This window comes from Phyllobates terribilis, unplaced genomic scaffold (genome assembly GCF_046119375.1).
Source record: "Phyllobates terribilis strain yellow unplaced genomic scaffold, ASM4611937v1 Scaffold_8__6_contigs__length_399053987, whole genome shotgun sequence".
Taxonomy (NCBI): domain Eukaryota; kingdom Metazoa; phylum Chordata; class Amphibia; order Anura; family Dendrobatidae; genus Phyllobates; species Phyllobates terribilis.
The window spans coordinates 56439036-56466397 of NW_027362768.1; the positions used below are offsets into that span (position 1 = coordinate 56439036).

General features: G+C 42.3%; 1 protein-coding gene across 3 annotated transcripts in view; it reads left to right on the forward strand.

The window, feature by feature from the left end:
- The window catches only part of HMCN1 (hemicentin 1), a 924522-nt gene that overhangs the window by 658359 nt on the left and 238801 nt on the right, over positions 1-27362 (forward strand). For all 3 annotated transcript variants that reach the window (XM_073642974.1, XM_073642975.1, XM_073642976.1), the window contains 3 exons: positions 6743-6913; positions 7922-8092; positions 22738-22908. In XM_073642974.1, the coding sequence (XP_073499075.1) occupies positions 6743-6913; positions 7922-8092; positions 22738-22908 (513 nt within the window). The remainder of the gene's footprint in view (positions 1-6742; positions 6914-7921; positions 8093-22737; positions 22909-27362) is intronic.

The window sequence follows — 27362 nt, forward strand, 5'->3', positions numbered from 1 at the left end:
CCTTTTCGCTCTGACAGACATAGTCACTCCTGAGCATGCCAATATCTCAGTTTTTAATTTGGCGCATTCCTTTGCGTCTTGCAAAGCCAGATCACAAATAGGCCTTTTTCGGCTCCCTAGTCAAATATGCCAGGAGAACCTCCACCCACTGCTCCAGCGGCAATCTCTCCCGTTCCCCCACCCTCTCAAAAACAGTCAGGAACGCCTCAAGAGCATCCCCCAGGGTCATCTTCTGTAACACTCTCCTTACCGTCTTCCTGACGTATGCGTCATCACCTGGTTTGTCGGAGCCGTCGCTTTGCCACGAATTGCCTCTGCAAGTAACTTGATCTGCTGCTGTTGCAGATGCTGATCCTGTTGCTGCTGTTTTTGGAGCTGAACCTGTTGCATCAGCAGCTTAGTGGTCTCTTGTTGCTGCTGTAGTTGCAAATGGTGCTGCTGCTGCATGCTCTGCTGCATGCTCTGCTGCATGCTCTGCTGCATGCTCTGCTGCATGCTCTGCTGCATGCTCTGCGGGCTCTGCAAGTGCTGTTGCTGCATGCTCTGCTGGCTCAGCACCAGGTGCTTAATTAGCTCTTCCTTGCTGCCGGATGATTCCTGCTGGCTGACAGCCTTTACCCAGGACATCTACCGGTCTCTATGGCAGGTACAATAAATAAGGAGTCAGCTTACCCTCGGAGTCTCTGGAGCGCGGAGAGCCAGCTGAGCTGCCGGTAAACTGATTAGAGAGGAAGAGATGCGTCCAGCTTCAGGTAACTCGTAAAATCAAAAGTCTTTATTAAATCAGTTAAAAAATATGTGGATGGACAAGTAGCATATAGTCACAACCCCGTGGGGGGTCTGACCAGAGCAGACACGTTTCGAACCTAGTGGTTCTTAATCATTTCTAGCCTCCAGTGGCCACGGTCATGTTTAAATAGCACATCCTGTCATGACATCTGACATAGAACTACCAATCAGAATCTGGCTAAAAAAAATCCAATGAGGAAAAGCTATACATATGGTAAAAACAATATGCTTGATAAAAACAAACTAAGGAAACCCACAGTACAAAAAAATGCAAAAGTGACAGATATTACAATACACAAAAATGAAAACCTGAAAACTAGAGCTAAATGGCAGGTAAACATGTTCCTGGAATCTTGCCAGCACTCTCACACCAACTGTGGTAAAGCGACTCACTCGGCTCTCCAAAGGCAGACACAGGACTCACGGTTCCGGTTAACTTCCACTGGTTTATTCTGTGGCATAAACTTCCAGCACTGTCCCATAAAAATAAATAGGCCCTCTCGGGGGTTAACGGGAAAACAAAAGAGAAGGTATAACAGAGTCCATTAGCAAGCGAGGCTCTGCCCGCTCTGGGTAGCATGGTAAAGTCTTAGAAAACACCAGTCCTCCGGTGTTGCTCTCTGGCTTCAGCCAAACACATCCTGTAGATGTCCCTCTCCAGACCACACAACACACAGAACAAACTACTGACTCAGTATTTAACCCTGCTCAGCCACACCCTGAGGGGAGGTAGGGGAATGGCCTCCCACCCTCTTTGCCATTCCCATAAAACCACACCTTTTAAGAGAGTTAACCCCCAGCATATAACATGCTGGCAGAAATTTAGTAGGTTTCAGTTCACACAGGAGAGCAACCTGAGTGACACATACCTCCCCTCATATATATCATACCAGTGACTCTGTCACAGTCCGTATATGTGTAGGTCACGTGTGTCCATATACAGTATCTGTAGGTCACGTGTGTCCGTATATGTGTAGGTCACGTGTGTCCGTATATGTTTAGATCATGTGTGTCCATATATATGTACGTCACTTGTGTCCGTACATGTGTAGGTCACGTGTGCCCGTATATTTGTAGGTCACTTGTGTCTGTATATGTGTAGGTCATGTGTGTCAGTATAATGTGTATATTTATAATGTGAAAAAATTCCAAGTGTGGCAAAATGGTAACCAAAACGCAATTCAGAAGTGGTTTTGGGGGCGTTTTTAGTTACAGCATTCATATGATTCTCCAGGTCAGTACAATTATGGAGACACCAAATATGCATAGTTTTTTTGTTTTTTATAAGTGGTGACATTTTTTTTAAATTTATTTTAGATTTTTATAGATCATGTTTACGAATGCAGCGATACCAAATATGTGTATTTTTTTATTCCTTAATTTTTAGTGAGGGAAAATGGGGGTGATTTTGAACTTTTTCTATATTTTTTCATATATTTTTTAATACTTTTTTGTTTTTTTTACTTTTCATTGTATCGGTTTGTCCCCTTAGGGGGCTTGAACCTGCGATCATCTGATCGTTTGTGCTATACACACAGCAATGCCACGGTATTACTGTATATAGCAAAAATTATAGTCCCCTATAAATGCCAAACACGGGTTGGCTTTCAGAGCACTACCGTCATAACAGTCACAAGGGTCTTCAACAGACCCCTGGTCTTCATGGTAACCCATTGGTGCCCTGCAATCACGTGACATGAGTGCTGATGGACAGATAAAATGACGCGCCCCCCTGCCGGCACACTGTTAATACTGCTGTCCACCTGTGGCTGTTAGAGGCAGATAATGGCTGATTATCACAGCTATCATCTGCCATCAAAGTCAGGGAGTCAGCAGATGATGTACCCAGTACATATGTCGGTAAGGGGTTAAAATCTGAAAAAAATTGAAATGCCAGAATAGCCATTCTTTGGTCACAGCATTTCCCCCAAAAATACAATAAAAAGCGATCTAAAAGTCCTATGTACCACAAAAGTGTATCAATAAAAATGTCAGCTCAGCGTGCAAAAAAAGTCCTCACCCAGCTCCATAGACACAAAAATAAAAAAGTTATACGTCTCAAAAAATGGCAACCCAAACATTTTTTTTTTATACAAGGTTTTTAATTTTTTTAACCAATAAAATTCAAATTGGCGTAAGCACACTGATCTGGAGAATTATTTGACCATGCCATTTTTACTGCAGAATGAACCCCATAAAAACAAAATCCAATTTGCCAACACGATGCACAATTACCATATTTTTCGGACTACAAGACACACTTTTTTCCTCTAAAACTTTGGAGGAAAGTGGGGGGTGAATCTTACAGTCTGGATGTACGGTTGTGGATAGTTTTCTGGCTGTGGATGGTGAGGAGGGAGAGGCAGTGGCAGAGGAGCGGGTCACAGGAGGCAGGAGCCGGCGGCTGCAGCTAACACTGTGCCCACTGTTAAAGAAATTGAATATTCACTGCTCCCCACACCAATAGTCCCGTCCACCTCTATGCACTGAAGTCGGTGGTGGGAGGGACTATGGGCGTGTTGAGCATTGAATATTCTTGCTCTTTAATAGTGAGCACACTGTTTTCCTCAGCCGCCAGCGCCTGCAGCTGCTCGGCAATCACGTGTGCCCGCTACTAAAGAGCATGAATAATCAATGCTCCCCATGCCCAAGGGCGTGGGGAGCAGTGAATATTCTGGCAGCTGACCTCAGCCTGTGAGGGCGCATGTCAGTGATGTCATGCGTTGCTCACACGCTGATGTCAGCTGCTGGCATCAGAACAGAACACCGCTGGAGAAGAGGGAAGGAAGGAGAGTAGAATCCTTTATTATTTTTATGTGTGCTGCGGTAGGATGAAAAGCTTATGCCTCAGGGCTTGGGCCCCTGATCTTTTCTGACCCTAGCAACGCCCCTGCTTAGAAGTATGGATTGTCTTCTGCTGAGATTCAATTTTTCCTGCAGTCTGTCAGCTGTGTATACTTTGCTACATGCCTACAGACAAAAGATTCACATGGACCACTTTAGGGACTGCTGGGGAAAAAGAATAACCTGGAAAGGGGTAAAAAATAACATGAGTTTAATTCAACAGTGTTAGAGAGTGTAGACAGTTTGTAAACTTTAAAAGGAAACTGTACATTCAACAAACTTGCATAAACCAATAATACATGACAATAGAAAAAGCTCTGTGATATATCTTATCAGAGATTTCTTTCTTCACCTATGAGCCACTTCTTCTCCTCAAACCTTCCTCCTGAGCTCTCAATCCACTCGGAATCCACTCTGAAAAACAACTCAATTTCCTCTTCCTCTAGTGTTTTACCTTACTCCAGTACTACACATGTCACGACTGCCATATAATTTCTCTGCTGCTGTTTCTTCCTGTGTGCTAATTAGCAACTGAAAAGCAAAATTCGGAGTGCCATCTGGAGAGCAAAACAGATCCACATTCTAACGGCTGGGGAGTTTGCATAGCACTTACTCCATTGGGGGCGGAGAATGATCTCTATCCCCCTTTCCTCATCCAGGTGAGCCTCTCCTCCTCCATGGACAGTGAACAATGAACAATGGACAGTTAACAGAGGTGAATCCACAAACCCGCACATGACTAATAGCATTTTTTTAAAGTTTTCGTCTGGTCCAAAACTACAAATTTGTGGTCACTCTTTGTTACTTCAGGCTTGTGAGTCCTCACATTGCGTGCACTGCTTGCTGTTAGGATTTTCTGGTGTCAGCGCCAGGAACGGCAGGCATGTGACCACAAGCATGCAATATGCATATTCCTGACCACAATCCAATAAGATGGGCTAGGCATCTCTCAATGCCAGTGTATTGAGCGAGGCCAAAAACAGTCTAGTCAGATTGTGGCCGGGAGTATTCATATTGCATACTTGCGGTCACATGACTGCCATTCCCGGCACCAACACCAGAGAATCCTAACAGAGCGCAGTGTGCGCGATGTGAGGACTCACAAACCTGCAATCACAAAGAGGAGCTCTGCATTTGGCTCATTCATCCTCTCCTTTACAATGAATCTTATCTTTGGCCATAAAGTTCAGTCAGGTACCAGAACCCGAACTTCAATGGGTCCGCTCATCCATATTTATCAGTAATAACTGCCATCTCCTATCTCAGTGATGGGAAAGTCTGTCTTCACTGAACACAGATTTTACCTCAGAATTGAGAATTTAAAAAATGAAAGATAAATCCAGGAGAAGAAAGAAGCCGATTTCTCTGATAAGATAGATTACAAAGTTTCTTATTTTCACGTGTACTATTGATTTATGGAATAAAAATTAAAATGATGGTTATGCTTTAAAAGTTACTTGAAAATACAGTTACCCTTTATTTTTTGGGAAAATCCCATTATATATAACTAGCTATTGAACCCGTTCTACGCCCGGGTGGCGAGCATTTTTATTGGTACATTTCCAGCGCCATTTTTTTTAAGACACTGTGTCTGTGAATTCGCATATACAGTGTCTTCAATAAAATGGTGGGGTTACAGCAGCTGCTCTGTATTCTCAAAGCAATGACTGAACTGGCGCCGGGCCAGACCCCATGACTGAAACCGAATGCTCCCCCATCCTGGTATATGCTCCCTCATCCTGGTATATGCTCCCCCATCTGGGTCCCCCATTTTAGTATATGCTCCCCCATCTTAGTATATGCTCCCCCATCCTGGTATATGCTCCCCCATCCTGGTGTATGCGCTGCCATCCTGGTCCCCCATTCTGGTATATGCTCCCCCCCCATCCTGGTATATGCTCCCCCATCATTGTCCACCATCTTGGTATGTGCTCCCCCATCCTGGTATATTCTCTGCTATCCTGGTCCCCCATTCTGGTACATGTTCCCCCCCATCCTGGTATATGGTCCACTTATCCTGCTCCCCCAGACTGGTATATGCTCACCCATACTGGTATATGCTCCCCCATCCTTGTATATGCTCCCCCATCTGGGTCCCCCATCCTGGTATATGCTCCCCCATCTGGGTCCTCCATCCTGGTATATGCTCCTGCATCCGGGTCTCCCGTCCTGGTATATGCTCCCCCATCCTGTTCCCCCATCTTGGTATATGCTCCCCCATCCTGGTATATGCACCACCATCATGGTCCATGCTCCTCCATTCTGCTATTTGCACCCCTATGCTGGTCCGCCATCCTGGTATTTATGCTCCCATCCTGGGCCCCCATCCTGGTATTTGTGCCCCCATCCTGTTATATGCTCCCCCATCCTGCCTGCTCTGCTGTTCTTCCATCCATGCAAAAAAAAACACTCCTACTCACCTTTTCCCCTCTCCCTTGCAGCATGTCCTCGATCTCCGGCGAGGCTGGAGGAGGAGTGTGGCTCCAGAGTTCGCGCCTGCGCATAGCGCGGTCCTGGCGCCATTTTGTTGAAGACAAATTTGCACACTGTCTTCAACAAAATGGTGCCGGAGATCATGCTATGCGCAGGCACGAGCTCCAGAGTCACACTCCTCCAGCCCCGCCTCGCCCGAGATCGAGGTATGTGTCCTAATGTAATTTAATGGCGCCGGAGATGGCGGTATGCGGTCAGCGCTTACGCATACCGTGATCTCTGGCACCACAGTCCTTCATCCTCATCCTCCTCCCTCTCACCTGTAACGGCTGATGTGTTCTTTTGTCTCTGGCCAGACTGCACACGCGTATTGCGCAGGCGCAGTCTATAGAGGCTTTAGACAGACGGACACATCCCTGGTTTATATTATAGATACCTGTTTGTATCATATCAATATTTCTAGTTTACTATAAAAGATTCTTAGAGAATCAATTAGTTGTTACAATATAAAAATTTCACTTAATTTGAAGGTCATCAAATCCAGATCAGTTATTCAATGAAATAACATTTTTACAAATGTCTGACTCCAGTTTTCATTAATCTTTACTATGACTCTAACTCTGACTAGGAAATGTAGCATATGAAGATCACATGTCAATTACTTTGATTTTTTTAGTTAATGGTATATGGAGTTCATGGCAAGCCTGGGGAGCGTGCAGCAAGACATGTGGGAAAGGAACTCACAGACGTATAAGAGTGTGTAATAATCCTCCTCCATTATTTGATGGATCACCTTGTGAAGGTCAAGATGTGCAGACTCAGATATGCTCTGACAGACAATGTCCAGGTAAAGTCAATAAAGTTTGTTAACCTTTTCCTTTAACCACCCGCTAAAAGACAGATGGCGGTACAGGTCCCAAATCTGCAGCAATGTCTTTTGACATCACTGCATTAATTGCAATATAGCATCATCAGGTCGGGTCTATGGCTTTTAGAAGCCGTCAATGTTGTGGCAATACTGAATAGAAGCACTGACAATGCCAAACCTTCTCTCTCTCCTGGTTATCACATTATTGTTGGCCATTTATTCCAGCTGAGGTCATTTGTTTTATTCTGTTGCATAATTGCACAACATTTCTAATTAATGCTGTTTAATCGTCCACACCGTTCACTCTACAGATCTACGGGTTTTCTATGAAAGTATAGAACACTACTTTATTAAAGGGGTTGTATTTTGTTTCTCTGTTAGATCACAAAACAACATAATTGTTTGTTAGTTAGAATTTGATAAGAAAAATGCTGTGTCTAGATACTGCAGTTACATAATTGGCATGATGTCCTCAGCAATTTCTGGGTTCCTTCTTAGACCATCCACCTAATGTGTGCAGTGCTGGTGGTCACCCATGCTCCCTAACTTAGTGCCACCGTCAGGATCCTCTTGTACACAAGTGTTGCAGGATTCATACTATTAAAAGCGGCTTCTTCTCATCAGACTCTGAACACAGTAGGTGGAAATCCTAAAAAAGGATCACAAAAAATGGGGCATTGTAGCAAATATGTAAGAGCAATATCTACACACAGGAGCATTTTTCCAACTTGACTTTTTTTTGCCTAAACATACAGAAAACAATATGTAATATTTAATTATGGAATAACCCTTTTATTTTATCAAGAATACAATTAAGAAGTCAGTAATATGCAAATGGAAGACCGGGTATATATATTTATATGAAGGTCATGAAACATCAAAAAATACAGAGATTGACAATAAATTGTTCACATTATGGGTTGTAAATGAGAACATATTCTTCTACTGATGATGCTAATAATGACTGTGTGATACTGTTTTGTTTAGTGAATGGAAAGTGGTCATCCTGGGGAAGCTGGACGTCCTGCAGTTTATCATGTGGCGGCGGACTACGACAAAGGTTTAGACAATGTTCAAATCCAGCCCCGCAATATGGAGGTCACAAATGTGAAGGGATTGAATATGAAAATGAACTTTGTAACAGCGATTTATGTCCTGGTATGCTTCTATTTTCAGTTTTGTCACTTTCGTTTAAACTAATTGTTCAAAGATTGACAACACTGTGACTACAAAGTTTATTTAATAGATACAACCAGAAGAGAGCATATCCAGTAACCATATATATCAGAGACACATCAAATTAATGAATAATTACCACAAGAACAAACTGATGCATGTTGTCTCATAAAAAATAGTAGTGACAAAATAAAAATATATAATCAAACTGTAAATAAAACAGGGTACTCCAGTGGAGGGCCACAAACTTTCTTATGAAAATATATATTAAAGTGCTTGTACTAATACCCAACACTAATTCCAAAACAGAGTATTAAGAGGTATTAAGAGTCAATGATATAATTAACAACACAAAATATGTTCTGATCACAGTACATGTTAGTGCAGTGCTTTGATCTTTATATAAACAGAGAACCAAGTTGATCAGACCTAATATCTATGATATACTTGTGAATACAGTCACCTGGAAAAAACCTGGAAACTACTAATGTATGCACTAACACACAGCTAAATGCTAGAATAGTGTGGAAAGGTATACTTTCGCCCCCTGACAAAGCAAGGGTGAAACATACTACCCCTCGCATCATCGTATGTAAGTGTACCTTTCCACACTGTACTTATATTTTCCCTTCACCCATGATAGCACACCTGAGAGAGGGATCTGGCCCACCAATGACAGGAAACCTTCTGAAATAAAAGGATGGTACCTCTCCACCACATCGATTGGTTTCCTGTCCTTGATGGGAACCTTGTATGAAATACAGTGGGAAAAAATCAGGAATCCATATTTACCCAAGCCTGTCCCGGTGTGCAGAAGAACAGGCAGCCGGCAGCTGCAACATAAACAACAAAAACTTGTCAACAAGGAGGCAGCCACTCGAGTAATAGGAGCAGCAGCCATTCCAGCCACAGGAGCAAGGTATCAGAAGACTCCTTGGTGTCCAGAAGGGATCCATCTCATATCCCGCCACAGCCTCCGAATCCGGTATCCTTCAGTGACAATGGGGGTGATCCCCTGGATAAAAAGGCAGATGCATATTTAAAACATACATGGGAGACAGCAGCAGGAGGTCTGAAACCAGCAATAGAAGGGACCTGTGCGGCTCGTTCTCTTATTGTTTGGCTGCAACAGCTAGAGGAGCAGCTAAAAGACAAAAAAAACAAGAGATAGAATCTTATCCAATCTACCTCTGTTGCATGCTGCTTCGGCATTTCTAGCGGACACATCAGCCTATTCAGTTAAGTTAGCAGCTAGATCAGCCGGATTATCAAATGCTGCAAGATGGGCCTTAAGGCTCAAAGGCTGTCCTGGAGGGTCTACAATCAAAACACAAACTATGCTCTATAACGTGTGACGGCAAGTTTTTGTTTGGTAAAAAAACAGATGACATTCTAGAAAGGGCTGAAGATAAGAAAGAGTTTTTCCGGATTCTCTGGTGACCCCAGAAAAATTTATTTACGGAGAAAGAAATTTAATCGAGGACTTCCTCCAGGACAGAAGAGGAAGTGGGATTTTAGAAATAAGAGAGAGAATCAGGATACATGTTTGGAGGTCCCTCCTCCACTTCGAAAAAACCCTTCCAATGATGCCAGGCTGGAGGTGATCGGAAGGCTTTCCCGCTTCTTTCAGGCTTGGGAGAACATCTCTTCCAGCACATGGATCTTAAGTATAGTGAGAGAAGGCTTCAAAATACAATTCTATCAGATACCCCAACAGTCTTTCGGAATTATCCCCATCAGAAAGTCACTGGAAGAACAGAGGGCCCTGGAGACAGAAATCCTAAGTTTAGTGGAAAAACAAGTCCTATGCTAGATCCCAGAAAAACAAAAGGGAAGGGGATTTTATTCCCCCCTCTTTTTGATAAAAAAAAAAACGGATGGCTCATTTAGGACTATCATCAACCTCATGAGCCAAAATTGTTGGATAAAAAAAACACACATTCAAAGTGGAAGTGAATACGGCAATAAAGCTTCTACATCACAACTGTTTTATGGTAGTAGTTAATCTGAAAAATGGCTACTATCCCGTCCCGATTCATCCGGATCAAGGGGAAGTCAGACATTTTAAATTCACAACCCTCCTGTTTGGACTCTCAGTAGCACCAAGAGTGTTCACCAAGCTAGTGGTGGAGGTGATGGCCTTCTTGCTCTTCAGGAACACAGTCGTCATCCCTTACTTAGAATATTTCCTTATAGTAGGGAAATCAGAAAACCACTATACTGCACAATTGGAAGAAGTCACAGCTGTCCTAAAAATCCTTGGTTGGGTGGTGAATACTCTGAAATTGAGACTGAAACCCACAAAGGTTCAGACCTTTCTAGGCTTGGTCTTGAACTCAGAGCTGCAGGCCTGTTTTTTACCAGAAGACAAAGTAAACAGGGTCATACATTTAGCCTCGGAAGCAATAGAGTCCCTTAACATGACCTTGAGGAAAGTTATGTTTCTGTTGGCAAATCTAACTTCCTGCATTTCAGCAGTCAGATGGACCCAGTTTCACACACGGCAACTCCAATGGGAAGTCCTGTTCTCGCAGAAAACATTAAGCGGACGTTTAGAAGGGAAAGTAGATCTTTCTTTAGAGGCCACAAACTCCCTATCATGGTTGACAACCAGGGCAAACTTGATATCAGGGGTCCAGTGGGCGATACCAGTAAACAATATAATAACAACGGCTTTCACTCACAGTGTAGGAAAGACAAAGTGCGACACGAAGGGATAAGGGGAAGGGAGCCCAGACACTAGGGAAAGGGGGAAGTGGAGACCTCATAGACAGATCTGCAATCACCCTGTCTACACCTACCATCCCTATATTGGTTCTTCACCAATCGCCGCACAGGAAACTATCTCTGTATTTCCTTAGCGCTTGGCCCTAGATAGGAATGGGGGGATGAGCGCTAGTCTATCCACGCTGACAACTAAAGACAGCAAGGGGAGACAGACATGGGGTAAGTAGCTTAGCTTTAGTCGACTTCAGAGAGATGGCACACACGTCCTCTTAGCACCAGAGAGGAAGTAAGAACTGCACTTGCTCCAAGTCTTCACAAGGGGTCATGTGAGTATCACTGGCACCTCCCTATTGCAAAGTGAAAGTATTTATACACCCAGGCCAGGGTGTTAAGTAGCAAGAGGAAGGTAGCCGCTGGGTCCTAGAGTGAGACAGATCTAATGCCAAAAGAAGAGATCTTCTGCAACCAACTGCAGGGTGACTGTCTGTCACATCTGACACACCCGTGACACCGATGCCAGCAACTTAGGTTGGGGGGCACTTCTAAGTCACCATACAATCATAGGGTCTTGGGAAATCCTCGAGAGGGGAAAATTTCAAATCTAAAAAAGTTGTGGGCAGTAGGAAAGGCCCTAAAAGGCTTTCTTCCTCTCCTCCAGAGTCACCATGTCTGAGTTATGTCGGACAACCAAGCTACAGTAGCATACATAAACCACCAGGGAGGAACAAGGTCCCACTCCCTAATGACAGCTGCAAGTAGGCTTTTTCAGGTAGCAGAGCAACACCTTCTGTCTCTTACAGCATTGCACATAAGGGGAGTAGAAAACACAAAGGCAGACTTTCTAAGCCACAACAAGCTAAAGCAGGGGGAATGGGCCCTGAACTCCAGTGTATTCCAGCAGATAGTCCAGTTATGGGGGTTGCTGGAAATAGATCTGTTCGCCGACAAATCCAACAGAAAGGTAAAAAATTTCTGTTCACTAGACCCAACAGAAGGGCCATATGCAGTAGATGCCTTCCAGTTTCCCTGGAATTTCAAAATAGCTTATGCCTTCCCTCCAATTGCGATAATTCCAGCGGTCGTGAGAAAGATCAGAGAAGATCAGGCAAGAATAATTCTGATTGTCCCTTTCTGGCCGAAAAGACCTTGGTTTTCTCTGCTAAGACTAATGTCACTGACGGATCCTACCAGACAGGCCAGACCTTCTTATGCAGGACCAAAATTCCACTCTCAAGTGAAGGGCTTCCATCTTGCAGCATGGAATTTGAAAGGGCAATATTGAGCAACAAGGTGTTTTTACCAAGAGTAGTTTCCACCCTGCTGAAAAGTAGAAAGCCCATAACAACTAAAATTTACAGCAGAACATGGAAAAAAATTCCTGTATTTTTTAGGAGAGCCATTAAGTGAAAAACCTCCAGTAGGCCCCATCTTAGTATTCCTGCAGAAAGGGTACGAACTGGGGTTAGCCACTAGGATGCTTAGAGTTCAGGTATCGGCCTTGGGGACGTTATACAGCTGTAACCAAGTGGACAATAAGTGGGTTTAAAGATTCATAAAATCTTGCGATAGATCCAGGCCAGTTCAGGTTCCTAGAATTTTTCCATGGGATCTAAACCTGGTGTTGAATGCTCTAACTAAAAAACTGTTTGAACCTATACAGGCACTATCGGCAAAATTGCTTACCCTCAAGACAATTATATTGGTGGCTCTAATGTCAGCCCGAAGGGTGAGTAGCTTACAGGCTCTTTCGGTAACGCCCCCCTTATACACAAATATGAGGATAGAATCGTATTAAGACCAGATCCGGCTTATTTCCCTAAAGTGGCATTAAAATTTCATCGCACTCAAGAAATTTTCTTTTGTAGCAATCCCAAAAACTCAGGGGAGGACACTATTACAATAAGTATCCTTGACTAGTCAGTGGAGGAAGGACCAATCCCTATTCTTAGCCTATCATGGGAGTAGGAAGGGTTAAGGAGTAACAAAAAGTACCATCGCAAGATGGCTTAGGGAGGCCATCAGTGTAGCCTATTCATCTAGTGGTGCTCTGATCCCGGACGGCATTAAGGCTCACTCCACCAGAGCCGTGGCGATCTCGTAAGCAGAGAAAGCAGAGGTATCAATAGACCAGATATGTAAGGCTGCTACCTGGTCCACGACATCTACTTTCTTTAAACACTATAGGCTGGATCTGTCCTCCTCTGTTGACCCCCCTCCCCTTTCTCACCATATGGGTGTGAACTATAGTTTGGGTGTTGTGTGACATGGTGTTGATCAGGTATATAATATTTTTTTGGAGTTCCTCTCATGCTCTGTAACCCAACTGATTCAAAAAAGAGGTACCACCCTTCAGGGGTGGATTAAGAGTAGAGAGAAAAACCAGAAAAATATTCACCAAACTAAATTGGTAATAGGGTATATATATTTACCAGAGAATCATAGACAGAAAAAATACCCAATAAAAATTAACTTTTAATAATTATCCTTAAAAGTGTACTCTATAGTACAAGTGAGAAAAAAACTACACATATATCTCAAAAACAGGATACCATGTAAGGAGAATATAATATGAAATTAGCAATTAATTCAGACAAACTTACCCTGGATAGCACCTAATAAGATTGCTCTCCCTACCTAACAGCGGAGTGTTTTTCACCCTAAGGTTCAGATGGTGTCCCCGCTCCTCGGAGGCTGTCCCTCTCCTTTCCCTAGGTATCCCTACACAGTCAAAGATGCCACACACATACATATAAATGGACCAATTGTAGACTATTCATGTCATAATTGACATGCTCAATATAAAAAATTACAACAATACCATATCAGTGGGGAGTGGGCAAAAATAGATATAGTTGCACAAATAGAAGGTTTTTGATTTACAATAGCCCACTAATATAAATAGATAGACATGTGTACCAGTCAGAGCAAGTCCGAAAAAAATATTAAGAATATTTTCATCCCCAATCAAACTAGGATTCAAGCAATGCCATAAATTATATCAATTAGTTGGCCTTTAGTACAATGACTAAATGTAGTCAATCCACAATACAAAATTTCCAAAAGCTATAATAGCAATATTCCAGACATCAATATTATAAGATTCCTCAGACTGGTGTAAAGTCATCCGCAAATAAGGTTATAATTAATCCCTTTGTCCCAACCCACTGGAATAGGTAAAAATGTGTACTAGTCAGACCAAATAAGAAATAGTAATACACTTATCTTAATCTCTAGTCCATCTGAGATTCACACAGTGCCTTGAGTGGTGTCCATTAGATGTCCTTTTTTATATACATATCTGAATATAGTCAATCCACAATTCAGAACTCCCCAAAATAGTAACAGCACTCCAGGCATCAATTTTCAAGGTCCCTCAGACTGGTGTAAAATCATCAGCAGTAAAGTTATTCCTTAGGATTAGTCCCTTCGTCCCTTCGTCCCTACGCGTTTCACCCCCTCCTCAATGTGGGGCTCATCAGGGGACAAGAAATATTAGAGGAGATGAGCCATAATAGATGCCCGCATAATAGCTCCTTGTATACCGGAGTCCAACCGCATGTTCAATGTGGGATTCATCCCTATATATCTGTGGAATGCCATGTGCCGCGAGATTAATTTCACCTGTGATCAATCCCAGCGTTACCCTGACTACGAGACGCAAGCTTTAAGAAACTAGCGTACCACCGTGTTTAACATCACTTCCGGTCCCAACGTAATACGTCATTTCCGATTGCGTAGCCCAGGGTATTAGCTAAGGGATCGTACGAAGAATGCGTAAGCAAAATACGTATCCTCCCGCTTTTTACGTCACTTCCTGGAACCACCAGGTGGAACGCAGACTGCGTTTCACTATCTGCATGGAGGATACCGCTACTCTCAGTTCAACGGGAACATGCAAGAGACAATCACTACCACAAAACAATAGACCCGGAAAATCACAAGATGAGCTGAATATTCCACCATAATTAAAAAGATGTGCATCCATCCCCAAAGAAAAGGGGGGGGGGAATAGGTAGCATATTATCCACTTTTGTGTGAGTAACTAAGCCAGTATTACAGTCCACCAGTATGGTGAATACACACACCGGGACTATCTGTAGATATATAAAAAAGGCTGATCAGGATTTTTATCCGTATGGCTAATTGAAACAACAGTAAGGCTATACAAAGCTAGAAAAGCTTAACTGTTCATTAATACCCCCGGGATTCAGAGATTCGAGCCAGAAAATCCATCTGGACTCCCGCTGCAGAATTCTTTTATCCCAGTCCCCCTGTCGCACTGAGGGACTCACCACTTCAATAGAACGAAATGTGATAGAATTTAAATCACCTCCATGGTGTGTATTGACGTGTTTCGCTAGAGGAGTATCTCGCTTGTTTCGGATGTCACCTAAGTGTTCACCAATACGTACTTTAAATTGTCTTCTGGTTTTTCCCACATAGTCTTTTGGGCAAGTGCACGTACATACATAGACGACACCTATTGTTTTACAATTAGCAAAATGTTTGTTCCTATAGGTGCGTCCAGTTACAGAGCTCACAAATGTATCCGAGATAGAGACATAACGACAATAAGTGCACTGTTCACATCTAAAAGTACCAGTAGACCTCCTATCCAACCAGGTCCCTCCTTCTTGGGGGGCACAAAGTGACTATGTACTAGGTGATCTTTGACAGATCTGCCTCTCCTAAAGGTGACAGAGGGATAGTCTGCAATCCATTTGGAAACATCCGGATCTGTCCTCAAGATACCCCAATATTTTCTCAGGATTGTCATAATCCTAGGATTTTGATCATCATATGTTCCAATTAGCCTAGTAAGGGAGGTCTGTTCGGGCCTGGAGTGAGACACCAGTAATTTAGATCTATGCTGTTTAAAGGCATGATTAAATGCTCTATTGATCACCCTTGTTGGATAGTCCCGATCAGAAAAACGGTCCTTAAGGTCCCTAGCCTTATGAAAATAGTCAGAGGTAGAGGAGCAATTTCTCCTTAATATGAAGAACTGGCCTTTAGGGATCCCTTGTTTCAAAGGAATCTGATGATAACTATCCCATTTTAATAGGCTATTTGCTGCTGATGGTTTTCTAAAGATAGATGATCTCAATGAGCCAGATTCATCAATTGATATTATAACATCCAAAAAGGCAATCTTTTTACCTCTACTTCAACTCCCTCTTTTTTAGAGAACAGGGAAGCACGCTACCATTTGCGGGAAAGAATGGTGAATTACAATCGTTAGCCAATAAGATAATACCACATCGATTACATGCAGGTAATGATAGGAATGTGATAAACTTGTCCTCACACACTGTTACAGAGACTGAACGAAGGGTCTTAGGGACAGGACTGTCCTTTGTACCAATGACTCGCTTTGACCCTTTTTCATGGGTTAAAGATATTCACCTATTCTTGAGGACGTTGAGATGGAGAAAGTTTTTTGCACTCAATGACAAAAATAAATGTTTACAATTGGGCATCTCAATGGAGGATCTCCAGGATGTTCATCTCTTAGCTGAACTTGAAAACGAGGGCACTCGTGGATTGGGAGAGGGCCCTTTCTCGGATTTAAAACCTAAAAGTAGTAAAATGCCACCTGTAGGAGATATTGGTAGTATTGATATTTTTTCGTCGTTGGTCACGGAGGAAATCAGGAGAATAAATCCAAGGGCACATAGGGTGAACCCCAATTTTACATTTGATGAACGGAGAGCATTACAGGATTTGAGTGGTGACACTTCCCTTATCATAAAACCCTCCGATAAGGGAGGGAACATAGTGCTTCTAGATTGTGATAAATATGTTTCTATGTGTATGAATATTCTTTCAGATACCATGACATATCAGGTATTACAGGGTGATCCTACATCTGCTTTTATGAGGACCTTATCTGACATTCTGCAACAAGCTAGACAAAATAATCTGATTTCATTGAGTGAACTGAATTTTCTGCTTCCAAAATTTCCTGTGATTGCAACTTTTTATGCCCTTCCTAAGGTTCATAAGGGCTATCCACCTTTGAAAGGGAGGCCAATAGTTTCAGGTGTGGATGCATTGAGTCAAAACTCAAGCATCTATCTTGATCAGATGCTTAGATCTTTTGTTACAGCTCTCCCATCCTATCAGAGAGACACAACAGATTTATTAACAAAATTGGATGACATTACAGTTGATCCTGGTACTATTTTGGTTTCCATAGACGTGGAGGCATTGTATTCTAGTATCCACCATACGGCTGGTCTGATGGCAGTGGAGTCCTTTTTGAAAACAAGGGGAAACCACTTGATCCCACACAACAAATTCATTCTTCGGTTGCTTGATTATGTTCTTACGCATAATTTTTTTCTTTTTCATGGGAGATTCTACCACCAGCTTAGGGGCACAGCGATGGGGAGCCCCTGTGCCCCCACTTATGCTAATTTGCTCCTTGGCTGGTGGGAGGACAACATAGTCTTTGGGGACGAGGATGTCGTCGGGAGCCCCCACATTCAATTTTGGGGCCGATACATTGACGACATCCTCGTCCTCTGGACTGGAGATGAGGAGTCCTTCACTGGGTTCATACAGCGCCTCAATGAAAATGATTTGGGCCTTAAATTTACTTATGAGATAGGAGGTAAAAAGATTGCCTTTTTGGATGTTATAATATCAATTGATGAATCTGGCTCATTGAGATCATCTATCTTTAGAAAACCATCAGCAGCAAATAGCCTATTAAAATGGGATAGTTATCATCCGGTTCCTTTGAAACAAGGGATCCCTAAAGGCCAGTTCTTAAGATTAAGGAGAAATTGCTCCTCTACCTCTGACTATTTTCATAAGGCTAGGGACCTTAAGGACCGTTTTTCTGATCGTGACTATCCAACAAGGGTGATCAATAGAGCATTTAATCATGCCTTTAAACAGGATAGATCTAAATTACTGGTGTCTCACTCCAGGCCCGAACAGACCTCCCTTACTAGGCTAATTGGAACATATGATGATCAACATCCTAGGATTATGACAATCCTGAGAAAATATTGGGGTATCTTGAGGACAGATCCGGATGTTTCCAATTGGATTGCAGACTATCCCTCTGTCACCTTTAGGAGAGGCAGATCTGTCAAAGATCACCTAGTACATAGTCACTTTGTGCCCCCCAAGAAGGAGGGACCTGGTTGGATAGGAGGTCTACTGGTACTTTTAGATGTGAACAGTGCACTTATTGTCGTTATGTCTCCATCTCAGATACATTTGTGAGCTCTGTAACTGGACGCACCTATAGGAACAAACATTTTGCTAATTGTAAAACAATAGGTGTCGTCTATGTATGTACGTGCACTTGCCCAAAAGACTATGTGGGAAAAACCAGAAGACAATTTAAAGTACGTATTGGTGAACGCTTAGGTGACATCCGAAACAAGCGAGATACTCCTCTAGCGAAACACGTCAATACACACCATGGAGGTGATTTAAATTCTATCACATTTCGTTCTATTGAAGTGGTGAGTCCCTCAGTGCGACAGGGGGACTGGGATAAAAGAATTCTGCAGCGGGAGTCCAGATGGATTTTCTGGCTCGAATCTCTGAATCCCGGGGGTATTAATGAACAGTTAAGCTTTTCTAGCTTTGTATAGCCTTACTGTTGTTTCAATTAGCCTTACGGATAAAAATCCTGATCAGCCTTTTTTATATATCTACAGATAGTCCCGGTGTGTGTATTCACCATACTGGTGGACTGTAATACTGGCTTAGTTACTCACACATAAGTGGATAATATGCTACCTATTCCCCCCCCCCCCCTTTTCTTTGGGGATGGATGCACATCTTTTTAATTATGGTGGAATATTCAGCTCATCTTGTGATTTTCCGGGTCTATTGTTTTGTGGTAGTGATTGTCTCTTGCATGTTCCCGTTGAACTGAGAGTAGCGGTATCCTCCATGCAGATAGTGAAACGCAGTCTGCGTTCCACCTGGTGGTTCCAGGAAGTGACGTAAAAAGCGGGAGGATACGTACTTTGCTTACGCATTCTTCGTACGATCCCTTAGCTAATACCCTGGGCTACGCAATTGGAAATGACGTATTACGTTGGGACCGGAAGTGATGTTAAACACGGTGGTACGCTAGTTTCTTAAAGCTTGCGTCTCGTAGTCAGGGTAACGCTGGGATTGATCACAGGTGAAATTAATCTCGTGGCACATGGCATTCCACAGATATATAGGGATGAATCCCACATTGAACATGCGGTTGGACTCCGGTATACAAGGAGCTATTATGCGGGCATCTATTATGGCTCATCTCCTCTAATATTTCTTGTCCCCTGATGAGCCCCACATTGAGGAGGGGGTGAAACGCGTAGGGACGAAGGGACGAAGGGACTAATCCTAAGGAATAACTTTACTGCTGATGATTTTACACCAGTCTGAGGGACCTTGAAAATTGATGCCTGGAGTGCTGTTACTATTTTGGGGAGTTCTGAATTGTGGATTGACTATATTCAGTTATGTATATAAAAAAGGACATCTAATGGACACCACTCAAGGCACTGTGTGAATCTCAGATGGACTAGAGATTAAGATAAGTGTATTACTATTTCTTATTTGGTCTGACTAGTACACATTTTTACCTATTCCAGTGGGTTGGGACAAAGGGATTAATTATAACCTTATTTGCGGATGACTTTACACCAGTCTGAGGAATCTTATAATATTGATGTCTGGAATATTGCTATTATAGCTTTTGGAAATTTTGTATTGTGGATTGACTACATTTAGTCATTGTACTAAAGGCCAACTAATTGATATAATTTATGGCATTGCTTGAATCCTAGTTTGATTGGGGATGAAAATATTCTTAATATTTTTTTCGGACTTGCTCTGACTGGTACACATGTCTATCTATTTATATTAGTGGGCTATTGCAAATCAAAAACCTTCTATTTGTGCAACTATATCTATTTTTGCCCACTCCCCACTGATATGGTATTGTTGTAATTTTTTATATTGAGCATGTCAATTATGACATGAATAGTCTACAATTGGTCCATTTATATGTATGTGTGTGGCATCTTTTGACTGTGTAGGGATACCTAGGGAAAGAAGAGGGACAGCCTCCGAGGAGCGGGGACACCATCTGAACCTTAGGGTGAAAAACACTCCGCTGTTAGGTAGGGAGAGCAATCTTATTAGGTGCTATCCAGGGTAAGTTTGTCTGAATTAATTTCTAATTTCATATTATATTCTCCTTACATGGTATCCTGTTTTTGAGATATATGTGTAGTTTTTTTCTCACTTGTACTATAGAGTACACTTTTAAGGATAATTATTAAAAGTTAATTTTTATTGGGTATTTTTTCTGTCTATGGTTCTGTGGATAAAGAGTAGCCAGGGCCCCGTCAGTTTAGAAGGCCTGGGCCCACCCTCTGACAGATATAGCAGTGAGTGTATCGCGGCACGCACATTATTTCCTTATGTACAGCATAAGGTAAAAATATATAACATAGCGCCATACATAATAGGCCAGGGGTGGGAGATTAATTTTCAGAAGGGGCCACATGAGAGGCCGTGACTGTTGTGGAGGCCGAACAATAGGCTGAAATTAATTCTGCTCAATATTAACATATTAATTATAATTATTTTTAATTTTATTTGTATCACTTAATATTGAGCAGAATTAATATGCTGACATAACCTATATACAGTACGAGCCCCCACATAGTCCCCTCAATCAACAACCAAAGCAATCAACCTATGGGGCCTTCATACATGTAAACCATAACAAAACAAAAAAAAACCTAAAAAAATTCTCTTTATTTTAAAAACTCAATTCATAAAGACAATAGTGATGAGCGAACGTGCTCAGATAACTTGTTATCCCTGCACGCTCGGGTGTTATCCGAGTATCTTGTAGTGCTCGGATAATATATTCGAGTCCCTGTGGCTGCATGTTTTATTTTTATCTGTTAGACAACCACAACACTTAACAAACAGGCAATCCCGCATCTGTTGTATCTGTCTATCAGCAGATACAACACTATATGTATAGACCCTATAGGGCCTGAACAGTTGTGCACTTAGCTTAATGGTATCTTCTTCCGATGCTTTTTTCTCCTCCTTTGGTCATTCAGGGATTCGTCAGGGAATTCCTTCAATCAGGACAAGAAAAGGAGACCATAAGCCGAACTGCAATGAGGATAACAGCTCACAAGTCCAGGCAATATGCCCCACATAGCCCCCTACATACAATATGAGCCCCCACACAGTCCTCCATATACAGTATGAACCCACACACAGCCCCCTACATACAGTATGAGCCCCCACACAGCCCTCTACATACAGTATGAGCCCACCATACCCCTGTACATACAGTAGGAGCCCACACACAGCCCGCTACATACAGTATGAGCCCCCCATAGCACTTTACATACACTATGAGTCCACACACATCCCCTACATACAGCATGAGTCCACACACAGCCCTCTACATACAATATGAGCCCCCACACAGCCCTCCATATACAGTATGAACCCACACACAGCCCCCTCCATATAGTATGAGCCCCTAGATAGCTACCTAGATACAGTAAGAGCTCTCACACAGCCCCATAGATACAGTATGATCTCCCACATAACTCCCTTTATACAGTATAAATCCACACAAAGTCCCCTACATACAATGACACCACAGTCCAATATACAGTATGAGCCCCTTACATACAACATGAACCCCCACACAGCCATACACATACAGTATGAGTCCTCACATAGCTCCCAATATATGGTATGAGCCCCCACATAGCTCCTTGCAGCCCCCAAACCCACAGGATAACATTAATCTGTAGCCCCCAAGATAATATACTATGCAGCCACTAGCAGCCCCCACAGTCACATATCCAGCGGCCCCCCATGGTCACATACCCTGCTGCCTCTCATGGTCCCATACCCTGCTGCCCCCCCATGGTCCCATACCCTGCAGCCCTCCCCCCATGGTCCCATACCCTGCAGTCCTCCCTTGGTCACATACCCTGCAGCACACAGGGTGACATGCCGAAGTCACTCTCTCACAGAACAGGAAGTAGTTATTTGCTTCTTACCGTCACCAGGAGTTGCCAGCAGGAGGAAACAGGAAGAAAGGCAGCACTGAGCACAAGATGAGCAGAGGGCGGAGCCAGCACCGAGCAATAGAGGAGCTGCAGTGCAGGAGCCGACAGTCGGGAATACCAGGGGCTCCGCGCCTGAGTACAGCAGACGTGGGCACGCAGAGTGCCCTGTGTGTTCGCGTCTGCTGCATTGTCCTGCGGGTGGCGCACCTAACATTATAATGAGGGCAGTCTGGCCATGGGCCCCCTCGGAGCTCGGGGCCCCGGGCGGTAGCCCAGATTGCCCTCATTATAATCCGCCTATGCCGCCCTTTTATTTCAGAAGGTTTCCTGTCCTTGGTGGGTGGATCCCTCTCTCAGGTGTGCTATCATGGGTTCTGGAAAAACAGTCTACCGGTAAGAAACCTTGGTGTTTTCTAGCATTCACTATTAACTTTGTGAATGCTAAAAATATTTTATTATGAAAGAGAAGGTTTATTTACAAAATAACTGATTATTTAAAACAACTTTGGTGCTAAAATTGTTGTTTTTTTCTTCAATTTTACATGTCTATGTACAACATATTTTTAAACAAATTGCCATTTTACAGTTTTCATACTGTGTAATGAGCTTTAGAATAGATTGACACTGATTTGTAGTGGTTACGTTTCATCAGTTTTTACAGCGTCAAAAAACAAGATTACCATGGAAGATGACACTGGATTAATAAGTTATGGCTTTAGCTTATCTCCTTTTCACATTTATCTTAACATCTAAATTCTTGAATACAGCAATAATTATTTTGGTTTTATACATACACTAAGCTTTAGCTTTCCATTGTAGTTCATGGAAACTGGGGATCATGGAGCTCTTGGAGAGCATGTAGTCGTACCTGCAATGGTGGACAGATGAGGAGATATCGAGCTTGTGATAACCCAGCTCCCTCAAACAGTGGAAGAGGCTGCACTGGTACTGACACAGAGATACACAAATGTAACACAATTAAGTGTCCTGGTGAGTATTGTGCTGCACAGTTTTAATAAACTGAGGTATGTTATCTTATGTGCTAAGTTATAGTAAATTAGAAAAGATATTTGAAGAACAATGAACCTCTTAATGCTCCATGATGGATATATACGCTACTAGATGGTGGCCCGATTCTAATGTATCGGGTATTCTAGAATATGTATGCGGCCGCCAGCGGCCGCGACCAATCAGCGGACCGTATTAGTGAGGACCGGGGAGCGGCGCTGCCTGTGCTGGTACTTCCGCTGTGAGCAGCCGGGAGATGACCGGCTGCTTGCAGCAGAAGTATCCCGACCGGCGGCGCCGCTCCCTGGTCCTCCCTTCACGCTTGCATTCGGGAGATCAGCGGCCCTAGCCGCTGATCTCCGATGGTAGCCGGATGGAGGTCAGCGGCGGCGCCGGTCGGGGTACTTATGCTGCGAGAAGCCAGGAAAAGACCGGCTAGCGCCGATTATCTCCCGGCTGCTTCGCCGCTGACCTCTGTGCAGAGCGATGTTTAAATTTGGCGCCAATATCGCTGAATGGTCGCGGCCAGCGGATGAGCCGCTAACGGCCGCCATCTTTTTCTGAAATCCCGCGTCGCTGATTGGCCGCGGCCGGACCTATCAGCGACGCGGGATTTCCTGGACAGAAGGACAGACAGACAGATGGGATAAGACGATTATATATATTAGATGGAGAGATTAAGGTTGTGTGTGTAAGGGTTACATGGGCCGAGGTGTTTTGTCTCGACCCTAATCACCAGTGACATTGGTTCCTCTAGGTGTGTGATGTTATTCCCTTCAGATGTTTCCCACTCAGGTTGCTTAGTCTTAGATGACGCAAGAACCCCAGATGTACTACATTAGCAAGGAAGCTTATCATATTAGACCAGACAACCCCTTTAATTGAGTAACAATGCAAAACTGACAAGCAATTAAAAACAGTTCAAAATATATACAGTAAGTAACAGACATGGGGTGGATATAATAATCTAGAAAAAAACAACACCAGGCAAAGATTAATAAGCTTATTTATGTCCCTATGGCTGGATAATATTTAACTAAAATGCAACATGAAAGGGTAAATAATAAATGCAAATAAGAGAAAATCAAATACAATAATACATAAGAAAAATAGAATAAATATAGATGACAAATAACTACTAAAAATGATAGATCCAAACAATTGCTTAAAGCAAGGAGATGAAAGATATAACCTACAAGTGAGACATCAGTGCAGCCAGTGCATCTTCGTCAAAAGAGATGACAATCATTAAAGAGGACCTTTTATCAAAATCTTCACATTGATTTGGACACACAGTGGTGGCTGCAGAGCAGAATAAAATGTTTTTGTTTGTTTCTAATTTTGCCTCTCTGTTGTGGAGATATTGGCAATCAAAATATTTGGTCCCTAATGAGTTAACTTTTAAGCCCAAATGGGTGTTATCAGATACCTATTAATACAGGGAGAAGTACACAGCCCCAGTGAAAACTATCTGATAACACCCACTTGGACTTAACAAGTAACTAATTAGATGCCAAATACTTTAATTGCTAATATCTCCACTAGAGAAAGTCGAAATTAACAAAAAAAAAAGTTTGATTCTGCTGTCAGCCAATATTACGTCGTGTGTCCAGCTCAACATGAAAAATTTGGTGAAAAATCCTCTTTAGGCTGCTAAAATAGAAAAAAAATCTATACATTTGGTATCGCTGTGATCATACTGACCTGAAAAATCACCTCGCCATGTCATTGTTACTGCACAATTATCGCTGTAAAAATTAAATCCTAAAAACAATAGTAGAATTGTTTTTTTCATCATTGTACCACACTTGGATTTTTCATTCCATATTTTTTAATACACTAAATGGTAAAATGAATGGTGTCAAAACTACTACTCATCCCACAAAAAACAAGCCCTCATACATTTACTGTATAGCGATGGAAAAAGTGAAAAAAAAAAAAAAATCATGGTGCTTTTCAGAAAAAAGTAAAAAAATAAATACAAATTTAATATGTTAAGGAGTTGTTCTCAATAGCTCCATAAGGCAGCATAGACTAAAACCATCACTGATAGGTTGCAGCCTTCACTATTTAATCAGAGTGAACGTCCGATAAGAAAGCTCACAGATATAAATGTATGTAGTGTAGTGTGCTTGTACTAGGCATAAACTAAACTTCAAAAATTCAGATATCTTACTATGATGAGCCATGATTTTCCATATTGCTTTGTCTATGGTAATTCTCAGAGCTGTGACCTTCCTCAGTTGATTGAACATATTTACAATGTTAGTAAGATATATGGAAACTTGGAAATGGGTTTAGACATTAGCATGTTGATTACTGTGATTACACTTGAATAAAAAGCTTTAATTTCAATAGCGGCACGACAAGTTAGCTGCACAAATAACAAATATAAAGCGATATCTCCACCCATCAGTAGCTTTTTAATTACTTGGATGTTTACCAGTTTTTCCATGTTTGTGATTACTTGAAAATATAGGAGACTTTCATAAACACATTTATGCAGCACATCATTTGGTACAATGTGTACAAATGCCTTAGAAAGTGCAGACTGGAACATAATGTGTCTAGGCCATAGTAATATAATGGCTTCATATTCATTGTATGGCATACAAGTGGGCAGTAGAAGGACTTGGGTATACTAGTTAGTAATAAATGTCAAGGAGGAGCTGCAAAGCTAACATAGTAACATAGTAACATAGTTTTTAAGGTTGAAGGAAGACTAAGTCCATCTAGTTCAACCCATAGCCTAACATGTTGATCCAGAGGAAGGCAAAAAAAAAACATGTGGCAAACACTATACTCCACATTGGGGAAAAAAATTCCTTCCCGACTCCATACGACAATCAGACTAGTTCCTTGGATCAACGCCCTATCAAGGAATCTAGTATTTATAACCTGTAATATTATACTTTGCAAGAAAGGCATCCATGCCCTTCTTAAATTTTAACAGTAAATCACTCATTACAACATCATGCGGCAGAGAGTTCCATAGTCTCACTGCTCTTACAGTAAAGAATCCTGGTCTGTGATTATGTTTAAACCTTCTTTCCTCCAGGCGTAGAAGATGCCCCCTTGTCTCAGGCCTCAGAGTAAAATGATCAGTAGAAAGGTCTTTGTACTGTTCCCTCATATACTTGTACATAGTAATAAGATCACCCCTAAGCCTTCTTTTTTCCACAGTAAATAACCCCAAGTGTAATAACCTGTCTTGGTATTGCAGACCCCCCAGTCCTCTAATAACCTTGGTCGCTCTTCTCTGCACCCGCTCTAGTTCAGCTATGTCTTTCTTATACACCGGAGACCAGAACAGTACACAGTATTCTAAGTGTGGTCGCACTAGTGACTTGTATAGAGGTAAAATTATGTTCTCCTCATGAGCATCTATGCCTCTTTTAATGCATCCCATTATTTTATTTGCCTTTGCAGCAGCAGCCTGACACTGGCCACTAAACGTGAGCTTGTCGTCCACCAATACACCCAGGTCTTTTTCAGTTACAGTTTTGCCCAGTGTTTTACAATTAAGCATATAATTATACATTTTATTTCCTCTGCCCAAGTGCATTACCTTACATTCATCCCCATTAAAGCTCGTTTGCCATTTATCAGCCCAAGCTTCTAGTTTACATAGATCCTCCTGTAATATAAAATTGTCCTCCTCTGTATTGATTACCCTGCAGAGTTTAGTGTCATCTGCAAATATTGAAATATTAATCTGTATGCCCCCTACAAGGTCATTAATAAATATGTTAAAAAGAAGGGGGCCCAATACTGACCCTTGTGGTACCCCACTGTTAACTGAGACAGAGTCTGAGTGTTTTCCATTAATAACCACCCTTTGTTTCCTATCACTGAGCCAATTCTTAACCCACATACATATATTTTCCCCTATCCCCATTGTTCTCATTTTATGTATCAACCTTTTGTGTGGAACCGTATCAAAAGCTTTTGAAAAGTCCATATACACAACATCCACTGAATTTCCTTGGTCCAGTCCAGAACTTGCCTCCTCATAAAAACTGATCAGATTAGTTTGACAGGAACGGTCCCTCGTAAACCCATATTGATATTGGGTCATGAGGTTATTCTTCTTCAGATACTCTAGTATAGCATCTCTTAGGAAACCCTCCAGGATTTTACCCACGGTAGAGGTTAAGCTTACCGGCCTATAATTTTCAAGTTCAGTTTTTGTCCCCTTTTTGAATATTGGCACCACATTTGCTATACGCCAGTCCTGTGGTACAGACCCTGTTATTATGGAATCTTTAAAGATTAAAAATAATGGTCTATCTATGACGTTACTTAATTCCTGCAGTACTCGCGGGTGTATCCCATCCGGGCCCGGGGATTTGTCAACTTTAGTGATTTTTAGACGCTGCCGTACTTCCTGCTGGGTTAAGCAAGTGACATTTACTGGAGAATTTTTGTTATCACTA